At 35.7% G+C, this 15,208-nt stretch overlaps 1 protein-coding gene across 1 annotated transcript; it reads left to right on the top strand.

The window, feature by feature from the left end:
* The first annotated feature begins 472 nt into the window (after positions 1-472).
* LOC123878446 (28S rRNA (cytosine-C(5))-methyltransferase-like) lies at positions 473-6,315 on the top strand. Its single transcript, XM_045925621.1, has 6 exons — positions 473-699; positions 1,108-1,363; positions 2,617-2,876; positions 3,412-3,525; positions 4,328-4,502; positions 4,834-6,315. The coding sequence occupies exons 1-6, from the start codon at positions 577-579 to the stop codon at positions 6,237-6,239; spliced, it is 2,334 nt and encodes a 777-aa protein (XP_045781577.1). The 5' UTR covers positions 473-576; the 3' UTR covers positions 6,240-6,315.
* Positions 6,316-15,208: the final 8,893 nt, after the last annotated feature.

The following is a 15,208-nucleotide window of genomic DNA, read 5'->3' as shown; positions in this document are numbered from 1 at the left end:
ATTCTATAAAAAAATAAAGATTTTTGCTCCAAAGGTTCAAAAAACCCCCCGTCAATTCTTGCTTCTTGTAGACAGATGAGTAAATCGACCGCAAATTTAATAGATTTAAATAATTTAAAATGACATCCGAACTATCAATAACAATTAATGTTAATATTATAGATATAAAATGTAAAGCAGTTTAAATGTTGAATAAACTGTTGTCTGCGCTAACTTTCAATTATAATACAAGGAACAACAAGTTTGATTCGCTATCAATATTTTGATTTTGTCAGATTGATGTTATCAGATTAAAATAAATCAGAAAAATTGTTTTTATAAATCAGTAACTAACTAATCTTTGGAAAAAAAAAATATAGCAATCTTACCTATCTCTACTTTACATGATATTTACTTGATAATTTGAATGCAACGTAACCCAGACGCAAAACATTGCTTGATTGACAATGACAAGGCAAATTGACATTGACATTCGTATTTCGCGTGACCCGTGTGACCCGTATTTTGGTACCTATAATTTATGGTTAACAATTTGGAAAATGAGAAGGATTTTGTGACTTTCGGTTAATAATTAAAATGTTTATTCATTCAGTTAGCGTTCCAAAGAATTATAAAATAGCAGCAAATATTGTTCAGAAGGTTTCTGAAGAGGGTGGTAGCTTTAAAACTTTATTATACGACGATAAACTAAAACATTTTGTAAGTATCTACTTTACCTACCACGTTTTATTTTCGTTTGTTCTTGTTTCTTGTATGTCTATTTGTGTATTTATCTGTCTATTCGGGATTTACAATCAACTACCTTCCCGATGACCTAGAAACTTAAAACTTTAAAAAGCTCAAAATTGGTGGACACGCTTTCTAAGACGCTCCCTTGTCTGTTTGCTTGTTTGGTAAAAAATTTAATTTGCCTTATAATAGTGAAGCTGAGGGGGAAAAATTGCAATGGATTTTAATACGTTTTTTTAAACTAATTTATCAATGAGCCAAAAGCCTTGTTGACAAAGCTCAGAACTGGATGACAAGGCAATCAATATGAACTCGCTTTCTTGTTAGTTTTGTGACTTCCTCTCAACTTGTGTTTTTACGATTATGACGTATTTCCAGAGAATAAATGTGCTTTACGCACTGATCAATGAAACTATTAAACATGCTGTTGATATCCAAAACTTGTTTGAAAGCACCGGTATTTTGGTGAATGAACCACGTTTAAACCCTTGGCTGGCGAAAGTTCTTACTGCAGAACTGCTTTATGGGAAAAAGAAATTGCCAGGAAAGAGCAAACCAGAGCAAACAATATTGTCATATACAGAGCAATTTAGGAAATTGATACCTGAAGTTCAAGACGATGAAAAAACTAAAGGTAATTTCTTTTCTTTTACAGATCTAATACTGCGATATAGACAAATCATTGTGACAAAATGGCGGAAAATACTGAGGGTCCACTGATACCAAAACAAACACAGCTGGCAGCACTTGCTATGGCAAATCTATTCCTTTATAGTGTAGCCATGTTCACATTGCCTTTTGTAGCGTTTTTTGGCATGAGCCATGTCCTAACTGATTACTACCCTGTTGATCCCTTCATAAGGACAGTCTGGTCTGTGGTGTCGGCCGTAGTCGTTGTTAATCTAATAATTTTTTTGTATGCCTACAAAGCATATCACGAAAAAGAGTATGATGATGATGGCAATGAAATAGATCAGCATTCATATAAAGCTACAAATGAGTCAGAGAAGAGTTCACTCAATAAGGAGGACTAGTGTATTAGCTATATTTTTATATAACATTCCTGTGTGTGTTCAGTATTATCATGAAATATATTGATGAGAAAATTAGACATGTAATGCTAATAAATAGAAAAAGACAAATATCTTTTATTATTTAATTATTTTCCTTCCAACCTCTTCATTCTTCAAAATGTTTATAAATTCTTGATAGATTTGTGCTCTAAAATATTTTGTGCTGTTGGTTAGTTTTAAGAGGGAATAGTTACATTAAGTACAAGATAATCATTAAAATTAACGCACAAGATCAATACAATATTAACAACTTTGCATTAACTAATTTATGCACAATATTAAATTAGAATAGATTCTTTTGAAAGCACCAATACATCTTTAAGATCACCAAATATAATAAATCAATGTTTACGTAATTAATTAATTATCACCACTAATTATCTTACAAATCAAACAATCCTGACCATCAAAAGGAGTAAATAGTACCTACTTTGAATAAATGAGTTTTAGTTTGGGTTCAACTTTGATTTTTTTTTCTCGCAATTGATTGCTGGCTTGCCAAAGTGGGAATACAGTTGTCCTAACCTGATTGAAAGGGTACCTCACCTAACAATGTAGGTTTGAATTAGTCATGATTACTTCCCTACTTACTTCACCAATTGTACTATGTTAAGTTGGGAGTCATGTTCACCTAGCCTTAATATGTTATGTAGCTACTACTAGTATTTTTTACTGCAATAATGAAAAAAAATTATTTCCCTAACTTAGGTAGGTATACAACAGGACAAAAAAAACTGGTAATTTTAAAAATCTAAAACATACCTGCCTAGCATTTTTTCAAATATTCGTGAAAATAATAAAATTGCTATAACAGTTCGCAGGCCCCGTTACGTCCGCATAAACACGAATCTACTAACAACCTCTGATGCTATAAGAGCATTCCAAGATGAGGGCTACAAATTCATCAGGTGTACATCGGGTTCCTATAATGACTACCTGGAGCAAATACAAAAGCTGACAGAGTATGATTTCACACAAGACTATCATGTGAAGACGATCTTCGTGTTCTCGCCTGGCACTAAGCTGCATGATCACGAATTATATCTAGAGAACAAGATTATTTTGCAAGATAAGGTAAAACATTTTCACATAGATAAAGCTAACATTTTTATCTTATAATCTGCTCTATTGTGAAATTATAGGTATAGGATTAGGATTATTATCTACTGATTTGAATGAAATGAATAGATAAATATAATAAGGTGCGAAGAAAGCTCACTTTCTTTGGACATTTACAGAGAGCACAATTCTCATTCCCAAGATTAGTCTTGGGAAGTGGAATTGCAGGCAAAAAGGCTTCAGGTCGCCAAAGACGCAAATGTTGGGCGATATAAGGGGACAGGGCTTATAGTTACCCGAAGTTAAAAGAAGTGGCTTAAGATAGAGAAGCTTTTTGGATGATGATCGACCTTCGTTTCGTAGAAGGCACGCGATGATGATGACGTATTTATCATACAAGACTTGGTTACATAACTTTCATCGAGTCCTGACCCGTAAACTAGGATAGCCCCTACAGCCAAACGATCCAAACATCCAAACATTTGTATATCTTTAGATATCTTTAGGTATCTGTAGGTATCTTTGCGATCTACAGTTAATGTCGTTTCAGGCAACTGCTTTGGCGGTGCACCTTCTCGCGCCGCCGCCGGGAAGCGTCGTTTTGGATTTGTGTGCGGCGCCCGGCATGAAGACTACGCAACTCGCAGCTTATATGAGAAATGAGGTATCTATACCATATGCTTATTCAAATGATTTAGGATAAGTAATCCGCTGGACCGATGACCTGAAGAAGGTGGCGGGGAGCGGTTGAATGAGGAAGGTGGAGGACCGTGTTTGGTGGCGCGCTCTTTGAAAGGCCTATGTCCAGCAGTGGACGCATACAGGCTGATGGATGGATGGATAAGAGCCGTGATAGGTTAAGGCGTACGTCTCCTATTCGAGAGGTCGTTGGTTCGATTCCGCGCACGCATTTTTAATTTTGTGGAGTCATGAGCGTTTTAAGCGATTAAATTAAGAAAATTATTGTGAGGAAACCTACAAGCCTGAGAGTTCTCATAATGTTCTGAAAAGTGTGTGAAATCCCGCCAATCCGCGCAGCCCCGGTTTGACACTGATAGCGTGTTACAATTTTCGTAGGAATCTCTAATTTTTTGAAAAAAAAAATATCAATCAGGAATAATGTAGCTTTCTACCGGTAAAAGTATGTTTAAAATTGGTTCAGTAGTGCCAGAGATTACTCTTTAAAATATTAGTATAAATTACGTCTTTATAATATTAATATAGATAAGAAGGACAGCATTTGCCACTTATGATATGCCAAGACTACTATTGGTACGGAAAGAAATTCTACTGAGAAGAGCCAGCAAGAAACAGTAGCTAGTTTTAAAAAAAACGGGCAAGTGCGAGCCGGACTCGCACACGAAGAGTTCCGTATCATCGTACAAAATATTTCAACATTTTTATGTGCAATACTGCAAGTTAATGACAAGATGGTATTTACACTTTTATATTTTTGGGTTCAACAGGGCAAAATCTATGCAGTGGAAAGAGACAATAAAAGATATCAGACTCTATGCCAGTTAGTGGAGGCGACCGGATCCAAGTGCGTGCAAACTCTATGCAAAGACTCCTTGCAGATTAGAAGGGGTGACCTGGATGATGTGGAGTACATCCTTCTTGATCCAAGTTGTTCAGGATCTGGTGAGTTCAATTAAGTTTTAAAATATTCTATATGCGTTTTATTCCTTACTAGCTGATGCCCGCATGCTTTTAGGTTTTTTTAAAATGTTTTATTTCATAACCATAACTCATAACGCTGTTCTGTTAATTCTGTTAATCATATGAGTGGAGTTTTCTTGGGGATAACAATTTAGGAGTGTCCTAGATCCATCTGCTTAATCAATCAATGCTCAGATGTTAATGAATTGGCACTGACGGCTTGCTCTCCGAGTTACAGATGATATGTCTAAAAATCTATAAAGTTCCTAAGCTATTTAAACATATGTAACTAAAATGTATATCGCTTTCTCAGGTATGGACCTCAGCGTACACAGCTACGTCGAAGAAACTCGGATTTCTAAACTCACTTCTTTACAAGAGAAATTCTTGAAACACGCAATGAATGCATTTCCGAACGCAAAAAGAATAGTATACAGCACATGCTCCATATTTCCCGAAGAAAATGAGAGGGTAGTTACAAATATCGTTAAAGCTTCAAGAGCTAAATGGAGAGTTAAAGATGTAAGAGAGCTTCTTAAGGGCCAGTGGAATAACTTCGGTTCGGGGATGTATGGAAGTATGGGCACTAGATGCCTCTACGCTAAAGCCGAAAGTGATTTTACAATCGGTTTCTTTCTGGCAGTCTTAGATAGAGGTTTTAGAGATAGTGAAAATAAACAAGATGAAAATAAAGTGGCCAACGATCATGGTGAGAAATTTAAAGATAAAATTAAAAAACGTGGAGATGGAAATGATACCAACAATGAAAAACATGATGCAAGAGATGATCAAGAAAAACAACAGACCAAAAAGAAACACAGAGACAGTGAATATCATAATAAAGAAGATGGACCAAATCTTGAAGGGTTTGTTGAAGGTATGAATGAAGAAAATAATATTCCAAAAAACAAGAAGAAAAAGCGTAATAAAGTTAGTGAAAGTTCTGTTCAAAATGAAGATTCGCATAATAAAACTACTAACAATAGTGATGAAATAAATGAAAAAATTGGAAAAAACATTGATATTCCAAATTTGAAAAAGAAAAAACGAAAATCCAAAATGAAAGACGAGGACAATGAAACGATTATAAATATATCTCTAAATGAAAATGCAGAAAGTACAGATAAACACTCAAAATTAAAAGATAAAGAAGAAAATAATGACAATTCCAATCTTGTTGATTTTAAAACAGATAGCACAAATGATAAAAAGAAAAAGAAACGCAAACATCTTGAAGAACCTGAAACTTCAGACACCAAAACATTATTAAATAAAAATGACGATGAAAGAGAAAGGCCAAAAGAGAAAAAGAAAAAATGCAAAGAAAATAAAACTGAATCTTTGGAAGCTGTAAAAATACCAGTTATAGATATTTCTACAGAAGTAGATAGTAGGAATACTCCAGGAAACAGCGATATACTTGAAAATAATTACGAATCAGAAATGCTAAAAAAGAAAAAGAAGAAACACAAAGATCGCATAAATGAACCTAAAGAAGTATTAGAAACAGTTAACAACATTTCTAGGGAAAAAGAGGACTTTACAGAAAATATGAATGATTCTCAAATTGAAGACGAAACGGAAAAACCAAAAAAGGTAAAAAAGAAACGCAAAGAAAGAGACAATGAATCTTTAGAATATGTTAAAGATATTTCTTCAGATGTAGAGCAAGGAAAAACTTCTGAAAAAGCAAAGAAAAAGAAAAATACTTCACAATAACTTTCTTGGTTTTCTTAACTTTCTTTTCTTTCACTATAATTTTTACTACCATTTTTTTATGTATAAGTTTGTTATTTTAATAAAATTGATCATAGTACATAAAGCTGTCTTGTTCACTTTCGCCTGGTCCCTATTTAACTGCTAATAATGTTTATGTGAATATAGATTTTTTCTACCATTACTATTATTATCCTTGTAACATTTGATTTGTTTATTATGAGTCCTATCACATAAAAAATATAGTTCATTTTCGATCAACAGTCGATTATTATGATTGTTGCGAAGATTGGTGCAGCGACACGCTTGTTTAAACGTGTCACGAACACTTTCGTGCGCCCTTATTTTATTATTTTGATCGCAAAAGTCGTATAAATCCCTTGTTCATATTAAGTAGGTATTATATTGGACCCTTTCAAGTAAAGATTTTTATATACACCTGTGAGGATGATACTGCCATTGGCGTAATTAAAGTGCCATAAGCCTACTTTGTCGTATTAGTTTACGTATTGCGAAAAACCAAATTAAATTTGAATTTCGCGGGCAGACCCGTGTCATGCACCTTAATGGGTTTTATTAATATTTTACACACTATTATCACAGAGTTACAAGGATATGATTGATATTATACATACAAAGGTTACAACAAACAAAGGTACAAAGGCTAGTTCAATCGTGCGGTAAGTGCGGGATGAATTAGTGATCCGAATTACTGGCCTAGACGTACCCAGTTAGGCCCATGTCGACAAACCATGGATGGAATGCGACTAACCCTAACCTACTAACATTTGACGCCTGTCAGTGACGTCGAAGCCTCGACGCTTTGTTAGAAGTTTCCTAACTGTCGTCAATTGTGGTGGAACGGTATAGCTACCTACCTCAATGGTAGGGACTGGCGCTTCCAACATCAATGGTAGGGACAATAGTTTTTTACTTGTCGACAACCAGGCTTTAAAAAAAAAACCGACGAATTGAGAACCTCCTCTTTTTTTGAAGTCGGTTAAAAAAGCAATGATGAGGTCTTGGAGCGGTATGGTTCGAAACCACGAACCCTACTCGGAGCATAAACGTTGTCGCCGTATTCTAACGATAGATTGCTGTACATAAGGGATTTCAACAGTCTATGGTCTTGTGCCAATCGAAATTTAGTAGGCACGGACAATCGAGTGATTGGAGACTCCATACTTTCACAGATTAATGATATATATACCTTTGGCATAACGGTGTTATAGTGGTACCGAGTTGCAGTGAACACGCACTAAACGTCTTTACGTGTAAGTTACAGCCACAGAACATTATTACCCTAGGCGAGGTTACAGCTGGTACGGACGGCGGAATAGGTACCTTCGCGTTCTAACTTCTAATTAGACCAAGGCCGTGGAATCAAAGAAATGACATAAAAAAATAAATATAAACTCGAAGGTCGATTGAACGTGTTGACCCAAATAGCAACATGAAAGATCGTCCTATGGTATTTCCAACGTTATGGTTCAGAATACATAATAGTTCAGAATACATAATACAACCTACAGTGGGTTAAAGCTAAAATATATTAATTTATAGTACCTAGAAAACTTATTGAAAATTAGAGGGATTTTTTCATAAGAGTTTTTCAGTGGGTCGTTAACCAAAAGTTTCTTACCGACTTCTCAACTCGAATATGTTATGTTTTCCAAACCGGTCGGTGGTAGAGACACTAAAAAGACAGAGAGCCCGTAGCAAGAATATGTTTCACAATCTACGCTGTAGTGGCATTTACGAGTAGGTTGGTATTGGTGTGCTATGATAAAAATAGTTTCCTATTACTGCACCCTTTCAGTTTTTTGGAGATGTTTAGATCACTTTGTCATAATATTGCTGATCTTATGAATCCTAGTATTAGTGCCGGTGCACTAATGGAAGAAACGTCCGCGCCACGTCTCTACCTTCTCCATTTCTAATGCCCCTTGTACACGTTGATCCAACGCGCTTAACCTTCGATGCGCTACTTGACATATAAATGGCATGTGCGGCCAGCTCTGGCCATCTTGTCGACTGATGTAAGTTTTCATATAAATATCAGTGCATATAATTTGGGCTATTCGTAAACACCCAAAGAGAATAATAACCACTTCGTTTTAAAACACCGTCGGCTGGCACTCGCCGAATTCGTTGTGCTAACATGTTTTGGAGGCATAACCGCGTCTCAGATCAACAACTGGGGTTGCCTAGTGACGCGATGCTGGGCGGGCGACTTCACAAGGGCGTTCTCTACTACACCGCCAGCCAATCACAAAGATGGGCGATTATTATGACAGTGTCAGTCACCGGTTGTCACCGATAGTTATATCGTAGTTACGACGCAAAATGTTTTTTGGAACAAGCGCATAAGGTTCAAAGTTGGCTGGTTTTAGTTATTTAAGGTTAATAGCGCTTCCGTTATTGGCTGTTTATTGATGACACCCCACGGGTTTGTGGTTGTTTCGGTAAATAATTAATTATTGTAGGTATTGTAGCGTACTTTACATAACATGGAACTATGAATCAGCTTAGCTTATTTATATAATATGCTACATAATATGAGGTCAGAATTCCGCCTACGCTGATGTCGGTTAGCTACGACGTAGCCGCTACATTGTTTGGGTCTATGCACGCACCACATTACAAAGTCATAGCTGCAATTACATTCGAATAGTACGCGTGACCGACGTACGTGACCGATATCGGTAAGTGTAGGAAAATTTGGTCTTAGGCTGAGATCAGACTTTGCTCAGACTTAAGACACTGTTAAAACGAGACAACGTTATAACACTCACGTCGATCTGTCTCGTTTTAATTCTGACTTAAGTCTGAGCAAAGTCAAAGTACGCTCTATAGATCTCAACCTTAGTTATAGTCTAGCTAGTAACTAGTTCGAATCTTTTACATCTATGCTACGAAGGCGCTACGAGCGTAGCCCACGATGTAGCGTAAAAACGAACGATAAAAACTCAACGGAATTTTTGCAATGGAAAAAATAAACACTTTTTACCTACTTTGGCTCTTGGTACATAGGCAGATACTACATAGTTAGGACCTACTTCTCTTTTTGAAATATTTTTTAGTATAAAACAGCAAAGTAGCAACATGCATAAATTGTCCGTGGTTTCTTCAAAACTTCTAAGTGCTTTAATTTAAAACATTTCACGAGGAAGGCTTTATCATTGGGATATACTCAATATGTATTAAATAAGCCCACCCGAGCGAAGAGCGATTTATCGAGTAGGTAATTAAGTACCTACCTTCGAAAATTATTAAACAGTAACATCATTAACTACTTAATTACAATTTTATATATTAATACTTAAGCGACACTATGCTCATATTAAGTTGATAAAGGCATATTAGGAGCAATAAAATAACTTAATACTAATTAAAATTAAGTATAATAAGCTGTGTTTCATTTTATTTTTAACCCCCGACCCAAAAAGAGGGGTGTTATAAGTTTGACGTGTGTATCTGTGTGTCTGTGTATCTGTGTATCTGTCTATGGCATCGTAGCGCCTAAACGTATGAACCGATTTTAATTTAGTTTTTTTTGTTTGAAAGGTGGCTTGATCGAGAGTGTTCTTAGCTATAATCTAAAAAAAATTAGTTCAGCCGTTTAAGAGTTATCAGCTCTTTTCTAGTTTTCTTGTAGAAAAGAAGGTTAGATAACCGTTAGGTTCATAATATTATGTCAATAGTCAAATGTCAAGCTGTCAAGATGGACGTTGCCTAAATACATAATTATTTATTTGAAAATGATGTTTTGGAAAACTCAAATACTTTGGATCGTCGGGGTGTTATAAATTTTTAATTTACACTTGTACCTACTGTACCTGTATTTAGGTACTTCAGACTTCAACTAGGTATTATTACCTACACCACGCGAAAGGCGCAACTAAGAATCAAATCGTTTATGCAAATACAAAAATTATTTAAATACATAATGGTGAAGAATTACCGTGTAATAGCTCATTATTATTCATACGCAAGTACCTAAAGTTGCATTACCTAGTAAGTTATTTGAATTTCATTATGTGCAGTTTTTTACTGATTGATCAATTAGGTACCTACTTGGAACTATTTAGGTTTTTAAACCAGACCCTACCTACTAGTTTATTAGGTCAAAGCGTTGATTTTTCTAAAATACATTTTTACATACATTATCCATACTAATATTATAAATGCGAAAGTGTGTCTGTCTATCGGTCTGTCTGTCTGTCTGTCTGCAACCTTTTCACGGCCCAACAGTGTAACCGATTCTGACGAAATTTGGTACAGGGTTAGCTTATATCCCGGGGACGGACATAGGCTACTTTTTATCCCGGAAAATCAAATAGTTCCCACGGGATCTATAAAAATCTAAATCTACGCGGACAAAGTCGCGGGCATTCTCTAGTTTAAAATAATATTTAGACCAGCTTTAGAAGTCCTTGTAAGAAATCAAGTCTGTTTACATAATAATCGCCTACAATAGGTATATTGAGTCAGTTGATTAAAGGGATCCGTTTTTCATTTTGAGGTACAAACCCCTAAAAATAGAGTAATTCCTGCGGGAAAATATTTTTAGTTATGTAAACTGAGATAATTTTTAACCCCCGACCCAAAAAGAGGGGTGTTATAAGTTTGACGTGTGTATCTGTGTGTCTGTGTATCTGTGTATCTGTGTATCTGTCTGTGGCATCGTAGCGCCTAAACGAATGAACCGATTTTAATTTAGTTTTTTTTGTTTGAAAGGTGGCTTGATCGAGAGTGTTCTTAGCTATAATCTAAAAAAATTGGTTCAGCCGTTTAAGAGTTATCAGCTCTTTTCTAGTTTTCTTGTATAAAAGAAGGTAAGATAACCGTTAGGTTCTTAATATTATGTCAATAGACAAAATATGTCAAGCTGTCAAGATGGACGTTGCCTAAATACATAATTATTTATTTGAAAATGATGTTTTGGAAAACTCAAATACTTTGGATCGTCGGGGGTGTTATAAATTTTTAATTTACACTTGTTATAAAACAGTCCAAGACCCTGTTCATTAAATGCACATAATATAAAAAAGGATAAAGTAACTTTTATGCGTTTACCAAGCACTTGCAAGTCAGCTTGCGTGCTCTGTAAAGTAGGCAACTACTTATAACATTAATCTTAAGTACCTACAGTAAATCAATTTCGAAATGTCACTGTAATGGTGAAATTGCTCATTATTATAAAAAAATCGGCCAAGAGCGAGTCAGACTCGCGCACAGGGTTCCGTACTCGGGTATTTTTTTTCAACATTTTGCACGATAAATCAAAAACATTATTTACATAAAAATAAATAAAAATCTGTATCTGTAGAATGTACAGGTAAAGCCCTTTCATATGATACCCCACTTGGTATAGTTATCTTAGTTTGAAAATTAAAACACATTTTAATTATTTTTTAACCCCCGACCCAAAAAGAGGGGTGTTATAAGTTTGACGTGTGTATCTGTGTATCTGTGTGTCTGTGTATCTGTGTATCTGTGTATCTGTCTGTGGCATCGTAGCGCCTAAACGAATGAACCGATTTTAATTTACTTTTTTTTGTTTGAAAGGTGGCTTGATCGAGAGTGTTCTTAGCTATAATCCAAAAAAATTGGTTCAGCCGTTTAAGAGTTATCAGCTCTTTTCTACTTTTCTTGTATAAAAGAAGGTTAGATAATCGTTAGGTTCTTAATATTATGTCAATTGACAAATGTCAAGCTGTCAAGATGGACGTTGCCTAAATACATAATTATTTATTTGAAAATGATGTTTTGGAAAACCTCGAAACTTTGGATCGTCGGGGGTGTTATAAATTTTTAATTTACACTTGTTAAATGATGTAACCACAAATTCGGGGTTTTCAGATTTATTCCTGTACTTGTGCTATATAAGACCTACCTACCTGCCAAATTTCATGATTCTAGGTCAATGGGTAGTACTCTATAGGTTTCTTGACAGACAGACAGACAACAAAGTGATCCTGGGTTCCGTTTTTCCTTTTGAGGTACGGAACCCTAAAAATCGGTCAAGAGTGAGACGGACTGGCGCACGAAGGGTTCCGTACCATCGCACAAGCGGACTTTTTAATTTTATTATTTATTGTTATAGTGGCAATAGAGTCCGCTGACGGACGGCCGGACGGATAGCGGACGCTTAGTATTAGCGTCCCGTGTGCATCGTTCAGTTACGGAACCCTAGAAACTTAAACGAAATAATTGCATGTAGTAGGTAGGTATACCTAATTATTTCTTATTAAAAAAAACCATAATCTACATGGACGAAGTTGTGGTCATCACCTACTTAATAGGTACAGAAATGCTTATATCCTGGTGACGGTATAGGCCATAGACTATAGGTACCTAAGTACTTTTTATCACGGAATATCGAAGAGTTCCCACGGGATTTATAAAAATCTAAATCCACGCAGACAAAGTCGCGGGCATCTAGTTAATAATATAATAAAGAAATAATTAACTACTCTACGAATAATTTTTATCTACTTTGTTTTTATTTCAAAATATATGTCATGTTTCGAATTTATGAGAAAAGTCGTGTCAAAAAGCTTTATCATCATAAATATTTATCATTTGATTAACCGATCTAATCAAGCGAAATATTTCATTATTAAAAAAGCATTACTTAGGTATAGGTAGATAGATCTAGATCAGATTAATGTAGGTGGAAAATAAATTCCTTTGAAAATTACCTTTAATTATTACGAAACCGATAACAAACAGCAAACAACCGTTCAAAGGGGAGACGTAAAAAAATATAAGCACGCCACGAGAGCTATTATAGCTTCGTATATGACTATGACCGATTGGCGACAAATGTACGACACAGCGGTTCGACCACCTACACATCTATACTAACTTAATAAATAAAATTGGAGTGTCGTCTGTAATTTCGAAATAACTACCACATTTTAAGGTCATATGGTTATTTGAACGATATCATAACTGAATCACACGTTTTTAAAATTTTTGTCTGTCTGTCTGTCTGTTTGAAAAGGCTAATCTTTGGAACGGCTGAACCGATTTTAACGGGATTTTCACATACAAGTAGAGGATTGACCAGGGTGTAACATAGGCTCCTTTTTTAACCGACTTTCAAGAAGGGAGTTGTGTTTTTCTACCTATGTACACCAAAATCTCCGAGATTTCTGAACCGATTTGCGTCATTTCTTTTTTAATCGATAGAGGAACTTTGCGACATTGTTTCATAAAAAATTTGGATTCCAACTCCTCAATCCTGATGCTGCAGGGGATCTGACCAATCCACGCGGGCGAAGCTGCGGGCATCAGCTAGTAAATGGATAAACTGACTGACTGGCGTACCTACTTATCACACACGCGCGTACAGCGTTAATACCTGGGTCTAGATACTTGGATATTGCCCTAGGGGTTCTCTACAACGTAGACCTTAACACATTTTTAATTAGTAAATAGTTTAGTACAAAAATCAAAACATAAATAATAAAATGTGCCTTAGATCCAATTTTGGTTGTGTTAGAAGAAGTCAGGGTTTATCCCAAGTGGGTTATTATAGAATCAAACAGGGGGCCTAAGATATAAGAGACTAAAAATGATTTTGAGTTCAGAAGACGAACGACGATGTTACTCAGGCACGCATAATATTTCGTTTGGTACCAAACAGTTCGCTTAAACTTTTGTCTTTCATATCCGCCGATTGGATTTGATAGTCTTGTGATACTATGTAACGCTCTAGTGACACCTCATTTATCAAAACCTAATGACAGTTTGGGGACTACGATAGAACTGATGTTCGTACATATACATACTAATAAACAGAGTTGGCCTCATAACATACCTTTTGTAGTCTAGTAATGAATTTCTTGCATGCCGTGCGAGTGTAAGGCACTCGGGGGCGCTGGCCGCGCCACCCTCTACGCTACCACCTCTACCACCACGAAACGGTCACTCGATTGCTTTCACAAAACATAGCCGGACGACTTCGCTCCTATTGCGCGGAAGTCCTTTATTTCTCAACGATTCTCACACTACTCTTACAAAACCGTTAGATTACCAAACAGTTGTACCTAATACCAAAATTATGTAAATCTATATTACTACCATTTATACAAACTGAATTAGAACGCGAGAATGTTGTAATTTTGTTTTGGCGGCAAATTTTCGCTCCCATTTTATACAGCACGGAGTTAATTTGAGTGAAGCTTTGTGATGGTCGATGTATTTTGAAGTGTTCTTTTGCTAGTTCAATGACTTCCGAGGAATCTATGGCTGCTACGGCGGTGGTAAGTACTAATATTTATTACATTTTGCTTATTTATATAACGATCAGAAACAACAGCGTCAAAAGTAGTAGTAGTATCTACACTAAACTAAGTGATACTATAAACGCGAAAGGGTTTCTATTTTTCTGTCTGTCTGCTAGCTTTTTACAGGCCATCTGCTTAACCGATTTTGACTAAATTTTACATAGGATGGACATTGGCTTCTTTTTAGCCCGGAATATCAAAGAAATCCCAAGGGATTGTTATCCCGGCATTATCAGCATCATCTAGAAACTAATAATGGTTGATTTTGTTGTACATAAGTACTTTTTAATTGGCAGATCTAAATCTAGTGATGATAATGAAAAAGGTAGCAAGACATCTAGACCTGCCATTTTGTTTAGAGATTGTCTACAACAGAATTAGTCACAATACCTAATCAAAAAGTAGACTCCTGGTTACCCCTGGACCAAAGGTACCTATAAAGCTCATATCCTTCCACGCTGAATAGCGATGGGCAATCTTTGCACCAGGCAGACAGATTCTTGACCTGAAAAATACGTAGGTATACCCTATGTAATCACTTTTAAAATTATAATGTATTTTGTGACATAATGTACCTACTTACTATAGAATATAACTAAGCTTGCAAAAGTTCATCAATTATTTATTTATTATTTTTTTAACTCTAAGCAAACCATAATTAAATGTTTTGTT

This window comes from Maniola jurtina, chromosome 3 (genome assembly GCF_905333055.1).
Source record: "Maniola jurtina chromosome 3, ilManJurt1.1, whole genome shotgun sequence".
Lineage (NCBI taxonomy): Eukaryota > Metazoa > Arthropoda > Insecta > Lepidoptera > Nymphalidae > Maniola > Maniola jurtina.
This window is presented reverse-complemented; position numbering and strand designations above follow the sequence as displayed.

Excerpts from the sequence above, each read along its gene's own strand:
- LOC123878446 (XM_045925621.1), top strand. The coding sequence starts at position 577 with ATGTTTATTCATTCAGTTAGCGTTCCAAAGAATTATAAAATAGCAGCA. Across the intron at positions 3,526-4,327 it reads CAGCTTATATGAGAAATGAG|GGCAAAATCTATGCAGTGGA; the intron begins GTATCTATACCA and ends TGGGTTCAACAG. Across the intron at positions 4,503-4,833 it reads TCCAAGTTGTTCAGGATCTG|GTATGGACCTCAGCGTACAC; the intron begins GTGAGTTCAATT and ends TCGCTTTCTCAG.